Below are 23,007 nucleotides of genomic sequence, written 5' to 3'. Positions count from 1 at the left end.
GACGCACTTGGAGGGTATCGTGCTTAGTGAAATAAGTCAGAGAAAGGCAAATGCTGTATATCACATGTGGAATCTAAAAAATAAACTAGTGAATATAACGAACAACATGCTCTCATATATAGAGAACAAATTAGTGGTTACCAGTGGGAGGGGAAGGGGGGAGGGGCAAGGCTAGGGTAGGGGATTAAGAGGTATAAACTACTATGTATAAAATAAATAAGCTACAAGGATATATTGTACAGCACAGGGAATATAGCCAATATTTTATAAATGGAGTATAACCTTTAAAAATTGTGTATCACTGTGTTGTACACCTAAAACATACATTATACATCAACTATACCTGTTAATAAAAAGACTTAAGAGAAAAAAATTCTAAAAAATAAAGTCTTTTTAGGGGCTTCCCTCGTGGCGCAGTGGTTGGGAGTCCGCCTGCTGATGCAGGGGATACCGGTTCGTGCCCCGGTCCAGGAGGATCCCACATGCCGCGGAGTGGCTGGGTCCGTGAGCCATGGCCGCTGAGCCTACGCGTCTGGAGCCTGTGCTCCGCAACGGGAGAGGCCACAACAGTGAGAGGCCCATGTATCGCAAAAAAAAAAAAAATAAAAATAAAGTCTTTTTAATTAAAAGAGGATTTAAAGAAAAATATTAAGTACTAGCTTTCTCCTCAGCTGACATGTGGATATGGCAAACACTGTAAGATGCTAAGTGACTGAAGCTGGGAAAAATGTGGTCATGGATCTCATGTCATCCACACCAGGGACCTCACTGTTACTCTTCACAAAGCCCAAGGGGCAGGCAGGACTGCAACTACAGTCCCTGACTGACACATGAGGACACAGACCTTGGAACTTGGAATCAGGTGGGAACAAGCTGGATGGACAAGAGGGCCCTGGTCTCATGTCTCGTTCAGTGGAAGCAGTGGTGCCTCGCGGGGGCAGAGTGGTGAGAGGCCTACATCCAGCACTCAGGAACCCTAGCACATACCCAGACCAAGGAAAGTACCCCGAAAAGTGCCTTCTTTAAAATAGAGAACTTTATTTTGGTTGCTGAGATTTTCATAAGCACTTGGTTCACAGAAAAGTCATTCGTTACAAAATAATAAAAGGCAGCATTTTGTACAGCGACTCACATTGGGGCCATAGGTAAGTGCAAAGGACAGCGCTGGGGATGGGAGGGGCCCACGCTCTTGTGCCCGAAGTCCTCAGGGGGTAGCCAGTGCTCCTGGCTCCCTCTAGCCCAACCTACTCCACCCGGGAGAGCAGCACCGGGGGCCTGGCAGAACCAGCCTGGGAAGCCATCTGTGAGGTGCACGACAGTGACCCTACCAGGCTGGTGAGGCCCCACATGAAGGGCCGGGTGGGTGGGGGACTGTTCAGGCTGAACCAGGCCTGCGTCAGGCCCCTTTCCTAGAGCAGTGGGTCTGAGCCTGCCTGGCTCTGGAACCTTAACACATTCACAGTTGGGTTCAGCACAGCCCTTTGGGAGCCAGCCTTCCTCTCCTCACTCAGGCTAACCCTACCCCTGGGCTGGGGACTGGGGACACAAGTCGTGACCCTAATGGAGCTAGCTTACAGGCAGGTCAGTGGGACAGGGATGGGCCCGGGTAAATCCTAAGCAAGGCAGACTATACCCTGTGGGGGCAGAGAAAGGGCAGAGGAGGCTCAGAGAGAGCAGAGCACTGCCATCCGGGTGGCAGTGTCGAGCCTGGAAGAATGGGTGGGACCTAGGCATGTGTAGCTGGCGAGGAGGGTGCACCCAGAAGAGGGGAAAGCGTGAGCCAAGGCACAGAGTGGGAAACCTTGGTAGGGTCAGTAAAGGCAGGTGGTCATCCATGAGAATGTGGACACAGACGAGGGCCCTAGGCACCTCGGTCTCCGCCAGTCTTGCGCCCAGGAGGGGCAGCTGGTTTGGGTGTGCTTGTGGGATTCGAATCCTCTCTGTGCAGCAAGCGCTGAACCAATGTCCTCCTGAATCTGGGAGCAACTTGAAGGTAGAGCAGTCAGGTGCATCTCTGCACCACCCAGCCCAGCACGCGCCTGCACACCTAAGCCACTTGAAGGAAGCCTTCTCCACACGCCCCTTCCTGTTTTCAGCATGTCCCTGTCATTCCTGGGGCAGCCTTTCAAGAGGGGCTCCTTATCCCAAGCCCCTTCCTCCCTCACAGGTCCATGTCCAAGAGAACTGTGTCCTTAAGGAAACCAAACCCAACTCCGCCAGCCTCCCCAGGCAGCAGGGTGGGTGTGGCAGTGTCCCCGGAGGGTCAAAAGTGAGGTCTAGGAAAGGGGAAAATCTGGGGCTCTTTCCATCTCACTAGAATCACTTCTCTCCCTTAGAAGTAAATCCGTTCTTCCCTGAGAAGATTCTGGGTTTGGTGTATATAAAACGCAGTTCCCTGTAACTCAAACAGAAAACCCTGACCAAAGTTTTCATTATCGATTTCCTCAACTTTTCATAATCTCTATAAGACCTCAAGGGACTAGAAACCCACCAACTTCGGTTCCCCTTTTCTCCTTGAAAAATAATTCCAGGGAATTCCCTGGCGGTCCAGCGGTTAGGACACTGCACTTTCACTGCTGAGGGCCTGGGTTCAATCCCTGGTCGGGGAACTAAGATCCCATAAGCCACATGGCGCGGCCAAAAAAACCAACCAATCAACAAACAAAAAATCCAAGTTCTTTCCTGCTGAGGGCTGTGGAGCCAAAGGGTTTTGAAGGTACCTTGTTCTTAGTCCCCAGAAGACTTGGGAGCTTGTTTTTCAGGGCGGTGATAAGGAGACCAGGAGCCTTCACAAGCACTAATTCTTCCATCCCAAAGGCCACAACCTCTCAGCTTGGCTGGGCAGGGCCTGAGCCTGAGAGCAGGGTATGTGCTTCCTTCTCGGAGTCTGAGGACAGCCCCCAGCTGCCCCACTCCGTGGCTCTCCATTCTTACAGGATGGTGCAGAAGATGCTGCGTTTGCTGTGGTAACCACCTTCCACGTGGGCTGTGATCCTGGTTGCCATGGCTGTCACCTTCTGCCCACTGTGGGCAGCAGAGGGGCCTCGGAGAGAGTTTTCAAGGTGAGGCCGTGCTGGTGGGTTCGCCAGGCACCACGTATCAGACCTGGAGGTGCAAAATGAGAGTGAACCCTTTGGGAGTCTACAGCATCTGCTGAATGCCCTGCACAAACTTACCTTTGGCTTTGTTTAAATCTGGGTATAGGTTGCATCTCCCTGGTTACGTGATAGCAAAAGGAGGTGGAACATGGGCACAACTAATTCTAGTTCTAGCTCTACCTTCAGATTTACATGTAACCTTGGATAGGTTCCCTCTTGTCCTCTATTTCCCCATCTTTAAACAAGGATCTAGATAAGACCAGTGGCTTGCTTGTTTTTCTTTCATTCCCCCAGCCCCATTTTTTTCCCCACCTGTATGACTGTAAATGTCATGCAAGCTTTATTCACAGTCACCAAAAAATTAGAAACCACCTAAATATGCTTCAGCTGATGAACAGATAAACCGTGTGGTACGTCCATACAATAGAACACCACTCAGCGACAGAAAGAATGAATGACAGATGCCACAGGTGAATCTGGGATACACTGGGCTAAGTGTTAAGAAGCCAGACTCAAAAGACTGCACACTGTGTTGTTTCTTTTACATGACATTCTGGAAAGTGCAGATCTATAGGGGACAGAAGTTGGTGGATTTCCAGTCCCTCGAGCTCTTGTGGAGATTACGAAGGGTTGGGGAAAATCAAATTGTAGTGATGTTTTGATTAGGGCTTTCTGTCCTAAGTTACAAGGAACCTGTCCTGAGTTACAAGGGATCGCCTCTTACACACATTAAATCCTAAATTGCTTAAGCCAGCAACATTGGCTTTTACGTATTTTTATGATAATAATGTTACGAGTGGGACTGTAAAGGTATGGGTAGAGTCAGAGGCTGGCTACTGTGGGGTGAGTAAAAGCCTGGGGCTATGTTCAAAGATCTGCAAGCATTTGCGTTTGGCAGCAGAGTGAGCTCCTGAGAAGAAGTGATGAAAAGAGAGGAAATTAGGAGTGGACAGTGCACAGGAGACAATGCCAGGCCTACAGGTCTGGGCTGTACCCTGTACCCTGGGGTCTCCAAAGCTGGAGGAGGAAGTGGACCCCAGGGAGTCTACAATATGATCTGCTGGGATTTGGGAAGACAATATTAGAATTTCTACTACATCATACTTTATAAGTTATGACTATATAAATATACATACTGAGGGGGTTTCCTCAAAAAATATTTGTTACTGAGAAAGTGTATAATAAAAAAACAGAGTAGAGATCATTACTATAGAAAAAGAGGCTCCATCCAGGGTTTCTGACCATGCATGTGACGTGGCCAGAGCTGATTTAGAAAGATTACTCTGGCAGGATGCAGAGGACAGCCTGCAGGTCGGGGGTAGCCCAAGCGCAGGGGGACCAGGCAGGAAGCTGCTGCAACAAGACAGAAGGATTAACAGTGCAGGACTGATACCAACAACAATGGTATCAATAATAATTACTAATTATTATTTTTGCAACCAGTATGGCAAAGTATCAACCAACCAGAACGGAGTCCATCCATAAACAACTGAAACAGCGGTAATGGGAACAGGGGCCATGGGTCAGGATGAGGGGTGCTGACCCGAACAAGGGTGGCAGCAGTTGGGAAGAGGAGGTGCCAGGTACAAGAACATTTTAGAAACAGGATCAAGAGAACCTGGTAGCTGACTGAACTTCAGTGTCAGGGAGAAGGAGAGGCAGAGGTTTTGCTGCTGGAACAGAATGGATGGTGATGTCATCAAAATGAGGAACAGGGAAGGACAAGGGTTTGGGGAAGGTGAGTGTGAAGCAACTGTACACTGAGGCAGAAATACCAGAAACAAGGGGCAACAGCGGCCACAGCAATGAACACTTGTGTGATACCTCAGATATGCTGCTAGGTCACATGATCCTATTTAAACTGGTGCTACAAAGCAGACATTATTAACTGGATTTTACTAAGGCTCAGAGATGTTGAGTAACTTGCCCAAGGTCACACAGCCAGTAACTGGCAGAGGTGAGATTTGAAACCACATACCCCTGACTGTTTTAAAGCTTATTCCCTACTAGGGAGTCAGGCTCAGGTCCTCAGCCCAGGCCTGACACAAAACCCAAGCACAGGCCTTTACCTGACCAGAGCCGAAAGGTAGCAGGACTAGGGAGCAAGGGCAGCTGCAGTCTCTGAGCCTGGCTTCCCCAGTGACCTCACTGTGGTTCTAGAAGATTGGTTTAGGCAACCCCATGCACTTACTTTTTCTTGAAGACCAAGAACTTGTTGTTCTGCATGATGCATTCTTGGTTGTTTGAGATCTGCTGAAAGATGGTCTTGTTGGTCTTGCCCTGGAAGACGGTGTTCTCCTGCAGCAGAGCCTTGGCACGGCCCTGCACGGCAATGCCGTAGGCCCGGAATGAATGGATCCGGTTCTTTATTACCTGGGAGAGGCAGCCAGAGCTTGTCACACCTCAGGGACTCCTAGACTGGTAGGGGAGCCAGGTAAGTGAATCACCAGTTATAAAACTGAGGGGTAAGAGCATGCTAGGTAGGTCAGCATTGAGCCATGCGAGCTCAGGGAAAGGCGATCGAGACCAGCCCAGAGAGAACCAGGAAAGGCTTTCTGGAGGAGGTGATGGGTAAGCGGTAGGAGTTTATCAGGTACAGAGCAGAGGAGAGTTGTTCCAGGAAGAAGGAACAATGTGCAAAGACCCAGCAGATGGGGTGTGAGCCACTGGCGACCCAACTGAGGTAACAGCGAGCCCTCCTCCCCTCCTCTGCTCCCACAGTGCTCGGATGCAAAGCCAAGGGATTCCTTACTCCTTGCTGAAGTCACTGACTCATGAAGTCACAAAGCCGAAAAGAGGCTTTGCGACTGTAACTTCACAAGGGCAGGGATTGGGTTTGTCTGGCTCAACACTGAAACCCTAGCACCCAGCTCAGTGCTTTGCGTAAAAACGGAGCTCGGGGCTCAAGGTCCTGTGGGGAAGAAAAACAGGCGAAGGAACAGACACAGAGCACTGTGGGAAGTGCCCTGTGAAGGGTGGGCATAAGCACCTTAGAAGTACAAAAAAAGGGCACCTCAAACAGCCTGGGGGGTCAGAAGGGGCTTCCAGAAGAAAGGGAGAGCCAAGCTGTAGGACTTGGTAGGTAGGAAAAGGGGAGAGAAGGCTACTCCGGGTATACAGGGAACAGTGGGTGCCAAGGCCCCGAAGCAAGACTTCTCTCCATTAAGCACATACTGCATACCGGGTCCTGTGTGAGATTATTCTGTTAGGAGAAGAGAGCTAAAATAGCCCTGATCTTGAACTGAAGACCATGAAGATACCTCGGGTGGCACCCCCGCCCCAGCTTCCTGCCAGTCCCCCCTGTTCATCCTTCAGGGCCCAGTTCCCGCGTCCCCTCTTGCGTGAAGTCCCCCTGCATCTCCCAGGCTGGGTTTTGGCAGCACCCTTGCAGAGTGCTGAGGGTTTAAGGTTCTGCTTCTCAGCAGAGAGGGCACGAGGGCTCTCCTAGGGCCATGCCCTGCATGGGCACACACATCACACACACACACATACATACCTTGGTGTCGGACGTGGGCAGCAGCTGCAGCCCGCTACCCCGGTTGCCAATGATGTCGTTTTCAATGACAGTGCTGTCACCCTTGGTGATGATGCCATGGCCTCTGTTGTCATAGATACCATTGCCTCGGAACTCCACTTTGCACTGGGCCTCCACCTTGACCCCACTCTGGTGATTGCAGGAGATGCTGTTGTTGGCCACACGGGTGAGCTGGCTGCTCTGGGCCACAGTGATGCCTCTGTCCCCATTAGCATGGATCACGTTGGTGATGACATGCAGCAACTCACTACTCTGGACATAGAGTCCTGAAGCTGTGGGTAGTGGGGTTGGGAGCAGAGAAAACACAGGGTGGTCCCAGGGTCACTGCTGACAATACCACTAGGAAAAGCCTTCCCAGAACTGTGCACCCAGGAGAGGGGGAGGGGGAGGAGAGGTAGCAACATGTAGAACCAGCCTTTGGCGGTTGCATCTTCCAAGCTGGATGACAGAGCAGGAGGAAACCCAGGACCAGAAAGGAAACTCTGTTCCTTCTGCACCAAGTCCTCATTGAAGTGGCCAGGGAAACATGATGTGACGAGATTCCTTAGGCTCAGCTGGTCATCTGGCCCAGGCTCTCGTCCTGTGCTGGCATGCCTCCTCCAGCAGCCTCATCCTACCCCCATCTGCACCACCTGTGACAGGAGGCTCACTACCTGCTCAAGGCTGCCCATTCCACCTCTAGACAGATCCACCTGCTAGAAAGTTGTTGTTTGTTTTGCTTTCCATTCTGAGCTAGAATCTGCCTCCCTACTATTCTGGGAAATTTTCTTATTTCTTAAGAAGTAAGAAATTTCTTAGCGACACTATGTGTTTGTAGAAAAAAAGCACAAAATCAGCAGGCTTAGAGCCGCGTGGGGAGAGGCAGCATGGCATGTGGACCCGGGGTGAGCAGGAGTTCTCCCCAGTGCTAAGAGGCACCGGCAGCACCAGGAGGAGGCTGTGGGAGGATGCCGACTGCGGGGTCACATGGGAGCATTCTGAGCTGTGAGCTTGCAACCCCGAACCTTTTGGTGCCAACTGCCTGTTGCTTCTCCTGGCTTGGTTGAGAACAGCAAAATTAAATCAAGTATTTGTGGATTTATGTGGCTTTGCTTGTCCTACTGGACAGCATGGCCATGTAGAGGAAACCCTGAACTGGGAGGGGACAGAACTCATTTTCCGGATAAGTGGGCTGGGGCCATTGGCTACCCATCTCCCTGCCTCTGCCACTCCCAGGGGGATGAGCTTACTAGGGCCCAGGGACCTCTTTTTAACAAGCTTTCCTCCATCAGCCCCCCGGAGTAATTCTGATAATCAGCCAGGTTTGGGAGCTGTGGAGTTGGGTGAAATTCACAATAATTTTTTTTCCAATTCAATAAACATCAAACACCTACTGTCATTTTTTTAATCAAGTTTAAGATAACATAGATTTTAAATACTCTTATTTTCTGTGTTCTCTAAGAAAGAAAAACCACTGCCAATTAAACCATGATATGCCATCAACTGTAAGGTGCATCTCATCAGATGTTAAAATGTGAAAACTGTGTCTCAGAACTGATTGGAAACGTGTCTGCCAGGTGTGGGATTGGTACTGAGGGGAGGGGGCACCAATAGGAGTGGGATTCAGTTCCTTGCCTCAAGTTCACAGCCTGTCAGAGTGGATGAAACAGCCACAGAAACAAATACAATCCCAGGCCCCCTAACAAGTGCCGCTGGGGCTGGGGGAGAGCACAGGTCAAAGGAGAGAAGGACAGAGGGTGAGGGCGAATTTGCAGTGGGCTCTGAGGTCCGAGTTATTTGGGACGTGTGGATGGGAGAAAGGGAATTTCAGGCAAGAGAAACAGCAAAAGAAAGGCAGGGTGGGGTGGGGGGGAACAGAAAAGAATGGATTCAAGTCAAGGGCAGTGAAGTCCAGGGGGCTGGGGTACCGGGTAAGTGGCTGAAGGAAGTGGCTGATGAGGCTAGAAGGGCCTTAGGGCAGGCAGAGCACGGGAGGCCCTGGAGCAGGGGCTGTAGGGAGGGGCACTCACCTCCGTTGTGATTAACAGTGTTAGACTCGACCAGAGCTGTGGCGATGGGCCGGCGCAGCAGGTCGTCATCCTTCTCCAGCTCCGTCTCCCAGAGGGTGGCGTCCCCGTCCTCGCCGAAGTTCTCCTGGGCCACATGGCCTCCAGGGGACTCCCCGGAGCCATCCTTCTGGCTGAACACTGCCACTCCATACACACCATTGTAGCTGACGTGGTTGCTGGTGATGTGGGGTAGGCTAGACGACATCATCCACACACCACAGCCCTTATTAGCTGGGACAGTGAAAGGAGCTGGTCACTGAGGCCGAGTGACAGGCGAGGCAGCACCCAGTGCCTCCCCGAGAGGGGAAGCAGGAAAGGTGCTGGCCTGGAGACAGAGTCCCTGATTTGCAAATGGCCTTGGACAAGTCACTTTACGGCCTGGCTGCAGGCTTCTTCATACAAGAGGGGTAATAACAGGTCAATCTCACAAAGGCAATCATTCCATGGGGTATAAAAGTGCTCTGGGAACTGTCAAGGCCCCACTTCCAGATGAGAAGCACACAAGCCCATGGTGACAGTGCCAAAGGGGCCCTCAGAGCTCATCCAGCCCAACTCCTCCCTGCACAGAGATGGAGGTGGCCTCAGTTTGAGTTCCAGCCCTACCACTTCCTAGCTGTGTGACACTGAGCAGCTTATTGAACCTCTCTGTGCCTCAGCTTCCTCACCTTTAAAATGGGGTTACAGGAATTCCCTAGAGGTCCAGTGGTTAGGACTCCAACACTTCCACTGCAGGGGGACATGGGTTCAATCCCTGGTTGGGGAACTAAGATCATGTAAGCCACACAGTGTGGCCAAAAAATTAATTATAAAATAAAATAAAATGGGTTTAATAACTGTACCTACCTCAGAAGGTAGTCATGAGGATTAAATGTGCTAATGCATATAAAGGGCTTAGCAAGAGTCCAGAGCCTGAATGTAGGTTAGTATAATTATTATTATTATTAGAGATGCAGTCCAGAAAGATGGAAGCTTCGCCCCAAATCACAGAATGAGTGAGAACACTTTTCCTTCTACGATTACCCTATTTCTCCCATTATATTTTTAGTTCTCTGGATCAAAAGAAAGGATAAGAGAAGTTAGACGTCCATGTGTGAGAAATTAAATGGCCCTGGCCTTATGCAAGATCCACTCCTGCCTTTTGCTGTTTTAAGTGGGGGATAAAGCTCTCTGCTTTGGGGTCAAGTGACCATGGGGTCAATCTGGATTAGAAGGTGATTTATGAGAGCCTCGTGCCTTCTATGTGGGTGTGTGTAGGGTCTATGTGGCTGTGACCTGAGATGGATGCTATTCTTTAAGATGAGATCTCTGAGGCCCAGGGAAAGGCAGCAACTTTCTCAGGACCCACAGGCTGGAGATGGAACCTGGGCTGCCTGTCTCCAGGCTGGGCTGGGTCCCAAACCCCTCGCCCAGGAATGTGCCCTCACCGTAGATGGTGTTTCCTTCTAGCAGGCCTTTGCCTTCATCCCCGACAACAACACCATCGGAATAGCCAAAGCAGATGAGGTTGCTCCTGAGGATGGGGACCCCTCCTCGGCGGATGTCCACACCTCCCCACTGATTCTCTCGGATGACATTTTCTACGGGAAGAGGCAGAAAAGAGGGTCAAGAGTCACCTACAGTGCTGGCAACGAGGACTTGGACAGCTGATAGAAAGGCAAGTCTGGACAAAGACGCCTAGGCCTTCCCGTCAGCAGTCAGCACCCCGAATCTTGTCTGGTGTTTGACTTTCTAGGGACTTGTCTACTGTCTGCTTTCCTCAAGGGCAACGTTGGTGTCTGTCTTGTGGTCTCCTACATCCCCAGCATCCACTGTACCCAGCGGCCTGGACGATTGATGACTAAGAACAGACTGGCTTTAGAGTCCCTGGACCAAGGCCAGGCAGGGCTGTTCTGTCCTGGGGGGCTGTCCTTGGGAGGGCTGAAGCAGAATCCAGCCATTCCCCCACACGCCTGGGAAGGCGCTAGCCTGTCCTTCTCAGCCTCAGCTCTGGACTGACCACAGCCTTCCTCTCCTCTCCCCTCCACCATGTCTCTGGGAGTGAGCGGGCTGAAGAGCCACAAGTTAGAAGGGGTGTCCTGGGACACTGCTGCCCCAGCATGGTGGCAGGGCAGACTCTCAGCCTCCTGCAACAGGACTGCAATGGCTCATGAGACCTTGTGTGGCTGGCCCCTCCCTGCCTGCCTCTGGGACCCCATCTCATACTCCTTGCCCCTTGCTCACCACACTGCAGTCAAATGAGCAACCTCTGTGCTCCTCAGGCATGCAAAGTCTATCCCCACAGGTAGCCCCGTGTGGAATCCTCGTTCTTTTCCTGGGCTCCTTCTCATCATCCAGCTTCTGGCTTACATGTCACCTTCTCAGAAAGGCCTGCCCTGACCATACAATACTAAATACCCACACAGTTCCTCTATCACCTTATTTTAATTATCTGTAAAGCACTTATCACCCTCAGATATGACTTTCCCTGGGGAAAAAAATGCTTTTGTTTTTTTCCCCTCCTAAAATGTCAGTTCTTGACAGCAGAAATCATGTTTTGTTCACTGCTGTATCCCCAGCTCCCGCATACAGCATGTACTCAAAAAACGTCCGATAAATGAAGGAAGGCTGGATCCAGTCAGGGGGATTCACTGGCCCAATATTTACTGAATCTCCTTAATGTCCTAGGTATGGCTATGCTCTGTGCTGAGGCTACACTGACGTACCAGACAGACTTGATCCTTGCCTTATAGGATACAACAAAAGAGACTGACATTAAACAGATCACAAGAAATTAAGTAAAATATCCTGCAGAGCAGGCCTACTGGGTAGAGTGAGTGTAGATGTATAATGGGAGGTCAGGGCAGACTTCCCCCAGGAAGTGACACTTAGGCTGAGACTCAAAGAATGAGCAGGAATTGGCCAGGCAGAGGGGAAATGGGGATGGACTGCCAGAGCAGGCACAAGCCCTCAACAGCCAAGAGGAGGGATTCAGACAGTTTGTGTGGCATGAATGTTTCTGACAGTGTTATGTCAGAAACGGCCATCCATTCAGATCCTGTAAGCAACAGGCCTGGCAAAGAGCAGACGCTCTCTCCCTGCCTGATAAGCATGGCCAGTGCGTGGAGCCGGCATCCCCAAGTGCTACCCACTATCAAGGAGGCCAGTGTGTCGAGGTGAAGGACTGGGTGGGTGGGAAGCCTGGGACGTTGGCTTGGCTGTAGTTACTGGGGGCTTCAGCTCCAGGCAGTCCCACCCCTACCTGTGATGAGGCCTCTGCCATTCTCATTCACAGCTATGCCGGCTGCACTGCCCTTGAAAATGTGGTTCCGGCTAGAATGGAAGGAGAAGACAAAAGGTGAGACCAGACCAATGTCATGTATCAAAGACAAAGCCCATCCAAGGTGCCTGCCTTCTTTTGTGGGCTTCCCAGATGGCTCAGGTCCACAGGGGCATGAAGCACCTCCTCAAGCCCCAGAAGCCAGGCAGTTAGCAACCTTCAGTTACCACTGACCCCAAATAACCTACAACTATGCCACAGAAGCACATATCATTATATCCATGTCTCTGAAGCCTCTCTGGACTGTTATCCACATATAAACACCATGATTTTATTTTACTTTTTATTGACGTACAGTTGCTGTACCACATTATCTAAGTTGCAGGTGTACAATATAGTGATTCATGATTTTTAAAGGTTATACTCCATTTATAGATATTATAAAATATTGGCTATATTCCCTGTGTTACACAATATACCCTTGTAGCTTATTTTATACCTAATAGTTTGTACCTCTTACTCCCCCACCTCTATATTGCCCCTCCCCGCTCCTCACTGGTAACCAGTAGCTTGTTCTCTGCGTCTGTGAGTCTGCCTCTTTTTTGTTATATTCACTAGTTTGTTGCATTTTTTTAGATTCCACATATAAGTGATATCATACAGTATTTGTCTTTCTCTATTTCACTTAGCATAATGCCCTCCAAGTCCATCCATGTTGCTGCAAATGCAAAATTTCATTCTTTTTTATGGCTGAGTAGTATTCCACTGTGTTTATATACCACATCTTCTTTATCCACTCCTCTGTTGATGGACACTTAGGCTGCTTCCGTATCTTGGCTATTGTGAATGATGCTACTATGAACACTGGAGTGCATGTATCTTTTTGAATTAGTGTTTTTGTTTTCGGATATATACCTAGGAATGGAATTGCTGGGTCATATGGTAGTTCTATCTTTAGTTTTTGGAGAAACCTCCATACTGTTTTCCACAGTGGCTGCCCCAATTTACATTCCACCAACAGTGTACAAGGGTTCCCTTTTTTCCACATTCTTGCCAATACTTGTTATTCGTATAAACACCATTTTAAACAAATGTCATCATGGTGCATGATGACAGGTAAAGTCTTGGTAGCGTCGAGAATTCCTAGGAGGCTGTGTTAAGCTTGTCTGGGAGTGATTTATGTCCCTGAATCAGATTCTGCCTGTAACAAGCCTACTGTCTTCCGTTTGTATCCAGCAGCTACTCTTTAGCTTATTTTCTGTTAACTCAGTCGCCTATCCACTGAATGAAAACATAAAATAATGACATGCCTTATAAGAAGAAAACCAGATTTTAAAAAGAGGGTTTTAAGAACATCAGACAACACATATGAGAAACCCCATGGGCTGGGCTACACACAGCCCTACTACCATGGCAAGGCCTCGTGAATATGTTCCTTAGAACCAGACACCCGAGCATGTTAAAGGACATGCATTTCTCTCCAGTCTCTCTACCTTGGTTTCTTGCCTGTAAATACAGAGCCAGTCACACCCAGACCCTAGCAGAACCGGGTTATTCCTGGAGCATACACATTTGCTGTTTGTTACTTTTACTACCAGGAATGCTGTGTTCTCCTTCCCTACTGGAGGGGCACCGGCCCCCTCTCTTAGGAGGTGCCCTCCTACTTCCTACCATGCATGCAGCGGAAGGATTTAGATCCAGATATTCACCTGGCTCTTCAGAGCCTAACACAGGGCCTGGCTCCTCACAGAACCCCAGTGATTAGCAGTTGGCTGATAAATCTTCCCATCTCCAAGGGCAGGGTCCAAATGGTTTACTTCCTTCGGGGGAAGTCAAATGCCAACTGCATCTACATTATGTGTTTGGAGTAGAACAAGGTTAAAAACATCCTTATGTTTTTATTCAGACAGATCTGAAGTATCTGCTTTGATGTGATTACAATTTAATCAGCTGATGGTTACTGTGGGCTTCTAGAATTCAGGGTCAGATGTAGTCCCTGGGCAAGGCACGCCTCATCCATATTTCTGAGAGCTGTGCCATAGCAGCAAATGCATGAGTGGTTTACTTTTAATACAAATCTCACTCACCTTCAGAAAGGATCCATGGCCACTTGGAGAAACATGTATGTGTGTGTACATAGGGTGGGCAGAACAAAGATAAAAGAGGTATCAGAAAACAGTAGGAAAAGGGGACAGATCATTGTTCCAAGAACCAAGGATGGGATATTAACGACAGATGAGCCAGTCTGAGTCCTGTGCTTCCTTGCAGCCAAGGCAAAAGAAGAGAAACACCATAGGTTATATAACTCACCGGCAAAAAAATACGCTGTGGTTTGCCTTATCTAGGCCACTTCAGGGATCTCGAAATTCATTCTGTATCCTCCCACAGATCCCTATCCGCCATCACAGAGAAACATAAAGGAAAAAAGCACAACCTATTCTCTCAAAGCGACTGTTTTAAAAACCCAAGACACTGATCTCGTTGTAATATTCCTTGCTCAAAACCCTTCAACAGTTCACCAGCACCCGCAAGTTCTGGGTGTATGGCTGATATAACAAATTACCACAAACTGAGTGGCTTAGAACAACACAAATTCATTATCTTCCAGTTCAGGAGGCCAGAAGTCCAAAATGGATCTGATGGGGCTAAATCAAGGTGCCAGCAGACCTGTATTCCTTCTGGAGGCTCTAGGGAAGAATCCATTTATTGTCTTTACCAGCTTCTAGAGGCTGCCCATATTTCCTGGCCTGTGGCCTCATCACTCTGACCTCTGCTTCTGTTGATACATTTCCTTCTCTCTGACTCCGACTCTCCTGCTTCCCTCTTCTAAGGACCCTTGTGATGACACTGGGCCCACCTGCATAACCCAGGATACTCTCCCCATCTCAACATACTTAGTCACATCTGCAAAGTCTCTTCTGCCTTGTAAGACAGCATATGCACAGGTTCCAAGCATTAGGAAATGGATACATCTGGAGCGCCATTATTCTACCTACCACACTTGGTATTCGAGGTCCTCCGTGCTCCAGCATCAACCCCACTTTGTAGGCTGATCATCTACTTCAGCTCCCCCGGGCATCACATGCCCAGACATACCACCACATTTTTTACACCATTTTCCCTGGACATACCCCAAATTTCACTGCCCCAGGCCCAGAATACCTTTTCTATGGCCATAAAATCCACCTCATCCTTCAAGCACAACTCAAATGTCAGCGCCCCACGTGCCCTGCCCTGACTTGCTCAGCTGAAATTGTGGCTGGGCTCCTTCTGCACCTGCATGAAGACCTATAAAGCATATGCTTTGGTGAGTCTTCCCTCATGGCTCCTGTCCCCAGAATGAGACTGCATGCTCCACGGAGGAGAGACTATTTGTACACACTTTTTATACTGCCGTCCCTTTACATGGAATAAACCCTCAAATGTGTGTTAAATGAATGACATGCATACATGCAAACCCATACTCTTAAGGCAATAATGCAAAAGATGGAAAAAGAGCTCTGTGATCACTAATTGTTTTTAGTAAGCTGTCTATAATAGCGAAAAAATAGAGGCCTAGCAGTAGTAGGTCCCGCAAACCATGCGGCGTGGCCAAAAAAAAAAAAAAAATCCAGAGGAACAGTAATAGGACTGGTTCAAAAATGAGGGAATATCAAAACAATGGAACAGTTCTGAAACTGTCCAAAGTGATAAATACAAAGGTTCTGCAACAGCAAGGAAAAGTACACATGGAATAATGCAGGGAAAAACTCTCAGAATACATTTGCTGAACATTAATGCCAGTGATCTTTGTAAACTGCAGACATACTGTGTGGGTCTTCTACTCCAAATCTTAACGTTCAAGCTGCAGTGACCAAAGGATCCAAGATTATCAGGGACAGTCCCAATTTAAGATGTTTTATACTAACGTCACAACTTGTGTCAGACCTTTTCTCAAGTGCCAGTGGGCCGTGTGCTACCCCTGAATCTGCTGCGCTCTGCTGCTTTACTCAAGCTGCTTCCTTTACTAGGAATGTCCACTCCCCACCTCCATGAGAGTCCAAAAGCTCTACCTGTATTTCAAAGTCTAACTCCAATGCCACCTCCCAAATGAGGCCTCCCACAGCCCCCTAGTCAGAATGATTCCCCCTCTCTTGGTACCACTTTGATAGTATTTATCACAGTCTGCACCATATGACAGATGGGAAGGCAAATCCACAGCCCCTCCCACCTACAGCTTACACCACTGACTGATCACAGCATGCTTTCATGCTAAGGTCAGATGTAGCCTCCAGATCTTAATATAGCATCCCAGGTAGCCAAAATCAACTGACCAGAGTTGTCAGGTGAGTTGAAATCTCTATGTCATTCCTATCTTAGCATTATTTCTGAGCACACATGTCCTCCAGACTAAAGTAAGCTCTTAAGGAGCGGAGTCTGCCCTTGTTTACCTTTGTTATCATTATTAGAAGTGCTCAGTAATGTTTGCTAGGCCCCACCTAGTTAACTGGAAGGAAACACAGACACAAAAGCACAGAACACAGATGCAATACCACAAAAGGTTGTGTGACTGAGGTGGGATTATGGGTGAAGTCTGTCTCTTCCCTGCTTGCATCTGTACAGTTGTTTTCATACACAAAAATGGTTTCAAATGAAGCAAAGACAGAGAGTAGGGAAACACAGAGACCAGAGAGGAAAGAGGGACCATGGGTGAGCAGGATGGTCTGGGTACAGTGGCACATACCTCACGACTGGATTTCCGTGGTACAGGATGTAAATGCCAGCCTCCTTGTTTGAAAAGATTTGATTATTCCGGATGATGCCTTTCCCATTGCCAAGGACAACAATGCCAGAACGAAGGCCGTGGTGGATCTGGTTACACTGCAAGTGAACACGAGACACCACAGAAGGCAGCTCAGACACGCCACTGAGAAGCAGAGTGCTCATTGCTGCCCCACCTCAGGGCCAGGATGAACCAGCAGAGAAAACTACGTTGCTGGAAGATCCCTAGCACAAAACAAAGTGAATGGGCTTCCCTGGTGGCACGGTGGTTAAGAATCTACCTGCCAATGCAGGGGACATGGGTTCGAGCCCTGGTCAGGGAAGATCCCACATGCCGCGGAGTAACTAAGCCCATGCACCACAACTACTGAGCCTGCGCTCTAGAGCCCGCGAGCCACAACTACTGAGCCTGCGTGCCACAACTACTGAAGCCTGTGCACCTAGAGCCTGTGCTCCACAAGAGAGGCCACCACAGTGAGAAGCCTGCACGCTGCAATGAAGAGTAGCCCCCGCTTGCCGCAACTAGAGAAAGCCCGTGCGCAGCAACAAAGACCCAACGTAGTCATAAAGTAAAAAAATAAATAAAATTTTAAAAAAAGAAACAACAACAAAAAACAAAGTGAATGGACGCGGCCCTGCCCTCTCTGCACAGGTGCACACGTTGACACCTATGAGGGAGACTCCCAAGAGAGGAGTCTTCCCCACCCAGACTCTTGGGATGTAGTTACGCTGGCACTTACTGCTGAGGGCTCCTGCCCTTCATCTGCAATGCACACTACTGAAAATTTCTGAGCCTCCAAAGAGTCCCCAAAACACACGATCATTGGCTAGGCCATGTCACCCCAGGGCCCAGGGCGCCCACCTCTCAGAAGGGGGCAGTGCCCCAGTACATGGGAACTTTGGCTAAGTGCAGTCCCAAGGGGCCACCCAGGGAAGGAGTGGGTCACTGGCTTCTAGTCTTCCCTTCTCATTTGGGGGGGACCTGTGGAAGGTACAGCCCCAGGGAGCTTAGGTGTCCCATGAGGCATGAGGTCACCAGGTGTACGAGCTATAATGACCCTTGGAGATTTTCATACCGTGCAAATGGGAAACAGGCCCAGGGTCATATAGTATGTTTGTGGCAGGGCCGGATCTGAAACCTAGTTTTTCTGTTTCCCAGTCAGTTAGTTGCTTTTGGACAGTGATGAAAATTTTAGGTTATAATAAATTATAATAAAATTGTTTCACTCTGATTGCTAATTTATAGCCTAAATACAATCCTATATTTAAACCAAAAAGCTAGCTGTTTCTCTTCCAAAATTATTTAATGGAAACACAGTTCTAGTTTGCTTTAAAGTGTTTCATGCTGCAAGCTCTCCTATTCTTACTCACTTTTCAGATTTTCCCCTGAAGGATTTGGCAGACTCACCAGAGTAACCGCTGCCTACAGAAGTCCCTCACAGGGTTGAAAAGCACAGGGAGAGAGGTGTAAGCAATGGTATTTCTATCCTGCACTGTTTCACAAAGGCAGGTAGTACTCCCTTCCCCCTCCACCTGCTACACTGTCCTGTCCCCCCATCCCTGGGAAGGCAAACTCCTCTCATCTCTCTGGCAACAATGGCAATAATTTCCTAAGCCAAGGCCATGCATCAGATATCAGTTGCATGGCAGAAAGAGTGAGAGGAAGGGGCTGGCAGAGGACACTGGCCAGGCACGTCTCTTGAAATATAGTTAAGAACTTCCCTTTCTCTGCATTTGCAAGGGCAGTCTAGATATACTGGGTTAAGGATATCCACCCTGAGTCAGACTGCCTGGATTCAAAGGCCAGCGCTAGCACTAGATGTGTGATTTAGGGCAAGGTCCCTAGCGTCTTTGTGCCTCCGTGTCTTCACCTATGAAATGGGAATAATAATAATTCTATCTCACAGGTTGTGTAAGAGTTAAACCATGATTAAATAAATATATACCAAGTGCTTAGAACAGTATCTGGCATATAATAAGCACTATGTATAGGATGGATATTATTTTTCCAAGCCCATAAAAAGTCCACTATGTTTCTCAATTTCTGGGAAACCTGTCTCTCAGAGAAGGCTGGAGCAAAACTATGGGGCAGGTCTTTCATGTCACTGGTCTCACATTCTAGGATTTTAAGTGGTTTTCACACTGGCTAAGATCAAACTCACTATGGCCTCACGATATCCACGAAACAAGTTATCTTCAAAATAAATATCCTACGTGTCCTTTTAATAGTAAAGAATGAACTAATTTGGTGTTTTATTTTTGATCCAAGTGTCTTTCATGGCAGACATATCTTTATTCTTACCGAACTCAAAGCCCACAAGAGCATATCAGGGCTGAGGGAGGGAAGGCCCTGTGAATTTCCCTGTCTATCCAGTCCTCCTCCTTGCTAGGGGAGACTGCAGGGACGTACGTGACTTATGCAAAGTCACTCTCAATACATGGAGAAAGAGACCCAGAGTCACAAGGACACACAGAGAAAAGGGCAGGAACTACCTGCAAACAGGAAGCAACAGAAATTCAAGATGGCAACATTTGCTTAAACATCCTCAGAAAAGGTTTCTGAGTACCAAGAGCCACCCTGAAAGGGCAAGAAGATGGAGGAAGTACCAGAATGAGAGGGTTGGACTTTTTCCGGATGTCTACGCCGGCCTCCGCGTTGTCATAAATGTTGTTGCCGGCGATCAGGCCTCCGCCCTCCAAGCGAAGAAAGATGCCTGACGCTCTGCAGTGGTGAATGTGGTTCCTGAGCATGATGATCTAGGCAGAGGAGAGAGAGCCATTCATTTTCCTGTCACAAAGGTATTTTAAAAAACTGCTTGGGGAATACCTGAGTCTTCCTTCCCGTCTGGTCTGTGCAGTTCTACCTGATGCCACACCAGCCACTCTCCGCCGTGTGCTCATGAGGACTGAGCCATTTCCGTGTCCTTCCTGGCTTTGCCCTACAGGCACTGCACCAACCTCACGCCAGTTCTTTACTAAAACCTGGATGGAAGCCTGGCTCTGAGCTCCACATTCACAGCCTCTGAGCAGGATAAATAACTGGATGACGGCATGGAAAGGACGCTTGGAGAAGGTGGGATTTAGTGGTCTGCAAACTCTACATGCAGTGCAGTTACATGAAGATTTCCAGTGGTCCAAGGGCACAGCTACTTTGAATGGAATCGAGTGCCAGATCCACCACTTCCACACACACCTTTGCTGAACTTCACCTGCCTGAGGAAGCACCTGAGGGTAAAGTACCTCGTAGGCTGTCCTCTCCCACCTTCCCTTTTGCTTTCCACTTTTAAGACAAATACCCATTCTTGCCCGCTTTGCATCTCTTTTGCTGTATTATTATCCTGGGGTGGAAAAACCAATGGAACTCCAAGCTAAGAGACAATTGCAAGTGTTGGTATAAGATAAAGAAGCCTCTTTAAAACAAGGTACCATAACTCAGTAAACAGCTTATTAAGGGGATGCACTGCCACTTACATTCTCTTTTTAGCAATACTAAAAATCTAAAATACATATTGTTTTAAACAACTATGTATTAACAATGAAATGTACTACGTTAAGGTAAATTGTGTACTAACAATAAACACTGTACTACATTAGGATAAAACTCTAGGAGGGGTAAAGTATAATGGAAGTACAATTTCAAGGAGAAGCTTTCTGCTTAGAATGGGGAAAGTTGGAAAGAGCATTGCTCCCACACCTACAACAAGAAGATACAAAAACGTAACCTTTCTTGAATCCATCAGTGAGCTGAGGTTGCAGGACAACCAACTAGCCTGGAATCTAAGGGAAACAGGCACCTTCAAGGACACGAGATGTGAGTACTTGTTTGTCTGAAAAGACACAGATGCCATACTGGCCAGTAAGAAGAGTTCAGCTAACCGTTTCCATGAACTGTTAAAGGCCAGCTGTTAACTAGTGAGAGCACAGAAGCCCCGGGAGCAGCTGCATCTATTCACTTCTCCATGGACCTCGCCAGGTGCTCATGGAGAAAGACCGAGGGCAGGATGAGAGACGGGAGACAGCCTCCCTCCTGGTGGGCACTTGGGGGAAAGTACAGCCACTGTGGGAAAAGCACTAAGCCCCTCCTGTCCCAAAGAACAAGCCTTAAGCAGCTGGGGGAAGGGCAGCAAACCCGTGGCTCTCAAGGGTGGGAACAGAAAAACAATAAACGCTTTACCCCTCAGGGAGGTGGAAGGAAAATATCTTGGGCCTCGATCATTAGAGCCCCCCTAGTGCTGAGGGGTGAGGCAGGACCACTGAAAAGGGCCTAGTGCCAAGGTCCTAAATCCACCGACACAGCACCTTCCTAAGACTAAGGATAAATGCAGACACGAGAGGCTCCCTATCACCCACTGTGCCACGAGGCTGGCCAGCCAGAGCCATGGCAGTGGCCTGCTGCTGGGAGGGGCAAGAGCACGGAGGAGCAGATGCAAAGGGAAGAACTAAAACAGAAAAGTCCACTGGCAAACCAGCCAAAGTAATGCAGGAGGAATCAGGAGCCTGTGGTTCACTGAAGGTAATTGTAACAACAAAATCCAAGCGTCACAGAAGAGGCATGCCCATTCCCACACATAAACACCATTTACCTCTGTCTCCACCGTCTATACAAGATACCTCACTTCCAACTAAAAATTACCAGATACCCAAAGAAGCAAGAAAAAAAAATCATGGTCAGTGATACTTTTCTTCATTCCCTCTGCCAGCCTCTACCCTCTCGGGAATGTTCTGGAGGGCAGAGGTAGGGCGGTTGCCCTCTGGCCACTGGATCAAGGGCTTGCTCCTGGCCACAGGGGCCAGCTCAGTAAGCCGGCACTCCCGCCCACAGCTCCCCACTTGTATTAATGCCATTTGATATATGTGTTCCCGGAAGCTGCGTACTCATGAGACACCATGGGCTGTTTTAGTCAAAAGCCAGCCAAAATCAGCTTTTCAGGTTCCTTTTTGGAGACTCACTAGGAACAGTTGGCTGCACAATTCCTGCCACAAGTTCCCTGGGGACAACAGTTCCAGAGGGCTACAATGAAAGCTGTTTGACTTTTTGTCTCTCCTTGTCCATGACTCCAATTACCACCTGCTCCCAAGTCTGCATGTCAGGGCACATCTCTCTTCAAAGCTCCAGCCCCCCGTAACCAGATGGCACCTCTGCCTGATGTCACTGATGCTCCAAACTCAATGTGCCCAGAACTGCACTCAGCATCTTTCCACATCCTAACCTTCTCGGCTTCTCAGTTCCTGCCTTTGCCTCAGCCACTCACACCAGAAATCTAGGCCACATAACCTCGACCGCTCCCCTCCCGAGGTTCTCCTCGCCACCTCTCCAGACTGCCCTGTTCCTCCTCTCCATGTACGGATCCTAATTATCCACTGCCCCACACTGATTGTGTCTCCAGTCTTGTTCCCCTCCACTCCATTCCACACAAAGCTGACAGAAGGAGCTTTCCAAATGCAGATCTGACCACAATTCTCTGCTTAAAATCTTTCAGTGTGTTCCCACTGCCCTCAAGACAATTCCCATCTCTCTGACGAGACACCTGCCCCTGAGCTGACTGACTCTTGCTGACTAGCCCTCACCTCACGCTCTGGCTGTTGAGGTTACTTGCGACTCCCTAAGTGTCCTGCGTCCTATGTCTGGGCCTTCCCGCATGCCTCCTTTGCCTCACAGCTTCACCCTGCCAACTCCTAGTCTTCCTAGACAGCTTGGCCAGGCACCAGTCCTCCGGGAAAGATTTTTTTTTAAGTCTTAAAAAACACCAAACACATTTATGGAGTACTTGCTATGCACCAGACACACTGCTAAGCACTTTATATATATATATATGCATATATATGACCTCAGTCAATCCTCACCACACCTTGGAGTAGGTAGTATCATTAGTCCAAAGGGCATATAGCTAATAAGGGGCAGAGCCTGAATTTGACTCAGAAGCCACACTCTTACTAACCATGCAAGGAGGAAAGCCCTCCTTGAGGGCTCACTCCAGATCCTTTCATTGTGGTCCCCCTGAGAGCAAAGCTGTCACCCACCCCTTTTATTTGACCTTTATCTTTTATTCTCTGTTCATAGCACAGTTTTATATTGTGTTTCTAGGGTAACACCACCTGAAATCCTCTTTGGAAATGGGTAAAATACAATTAAGATGCAATTGCTATTAATCATTCTAGAAGCCTTCAGAGACCTGCAAGACTCACATGTGACATCTGTACAGTGCCCTTCAGTTTTCTAAGTGCTTTGCCAATATTATGGCACTGGATCCTCACAAACCCCCAGTCGAAGAAGTGGGGCAGTATTTCCATTTCACATGAGAGGAAGGT

At 48.6% G+C, this 23,007-nt stretch overlaps 1 protein-coding gene across 7 annotated transcripts in view; it reads right to left on the bottom strand.

Annotated features, from left to right (window-relative positions):
* Positions 1-23,007, bottom strand: part of FBXO10 (F-box protein 10) — an 84,965-nt gene that overhangs the window by 13,540 nt on the left and 48,418 nt on the right. For 3 of the 7 annotated variants that reach the window (XM_027105476.1, XM_027105480.1, XM_027105477.1), the window contains exons 5-12: positions 19,306-19,455; positions 16,661-16,797; positions 11,920-11,990; positions 10,106-10,258; positions 8,643-8,912; positions 6,595-6,905; positions 5,290-5,471; positions 1,019-3,105 (exon numbers count right to left, since the gene is read on the bottom strand). In XM_027105476.1, coding sequence (XP_026961277.1) covers positions 2,931-3,105; positions 5,290-5,471; positions 6,595-6,905; positions 8,643-8,912; positions 10,106-10,258; positions 11,920-11,990; positions 16,661-16,797; positions 19,306-19,455 — 1,449 coding nt within the window. In that variant the 3' untranslated portion in view covers positions 1,019-2,930. Of the gene's footprint in view, positions 1-1,018; positions 3,106-5,289; positions 6,301-6,594; positions 6,906-8,642; positions 8,913-10,105; positions 10,259-11,919; positions 11,991-16,660; positions 16,798-19,305; positions 19,456-23,007 lie in introns of those variants that run through there. The other 4 variants (XR_003432594.1, XR_003432595.1, XM_027105478.1 and 1 more) reach the window with 4 other exon arrangements.

This window comes from Aethalodelphis obliquidens, unplaced genomic scaffold (genome assembly GCF_003676395.1).
Source record: "Aethalodelphis obliquidens isolate GAN/ISIS:26980383/991018 unplaced genomic scaffold, ASM367639v1 scaffold7, whole genome shotgun sequence".
NCBI classification, from domain to species: domain Eukaryota; kingdom Metazoa; phylum Chordata; class Mammalia; order Artiodactyla; family Delphinidae; genus Aethalodelphis; species Aethalodelphis obliquidens.
This window is presented reverse-complemented; position numbering and strand designations above follow the sequence as displayed.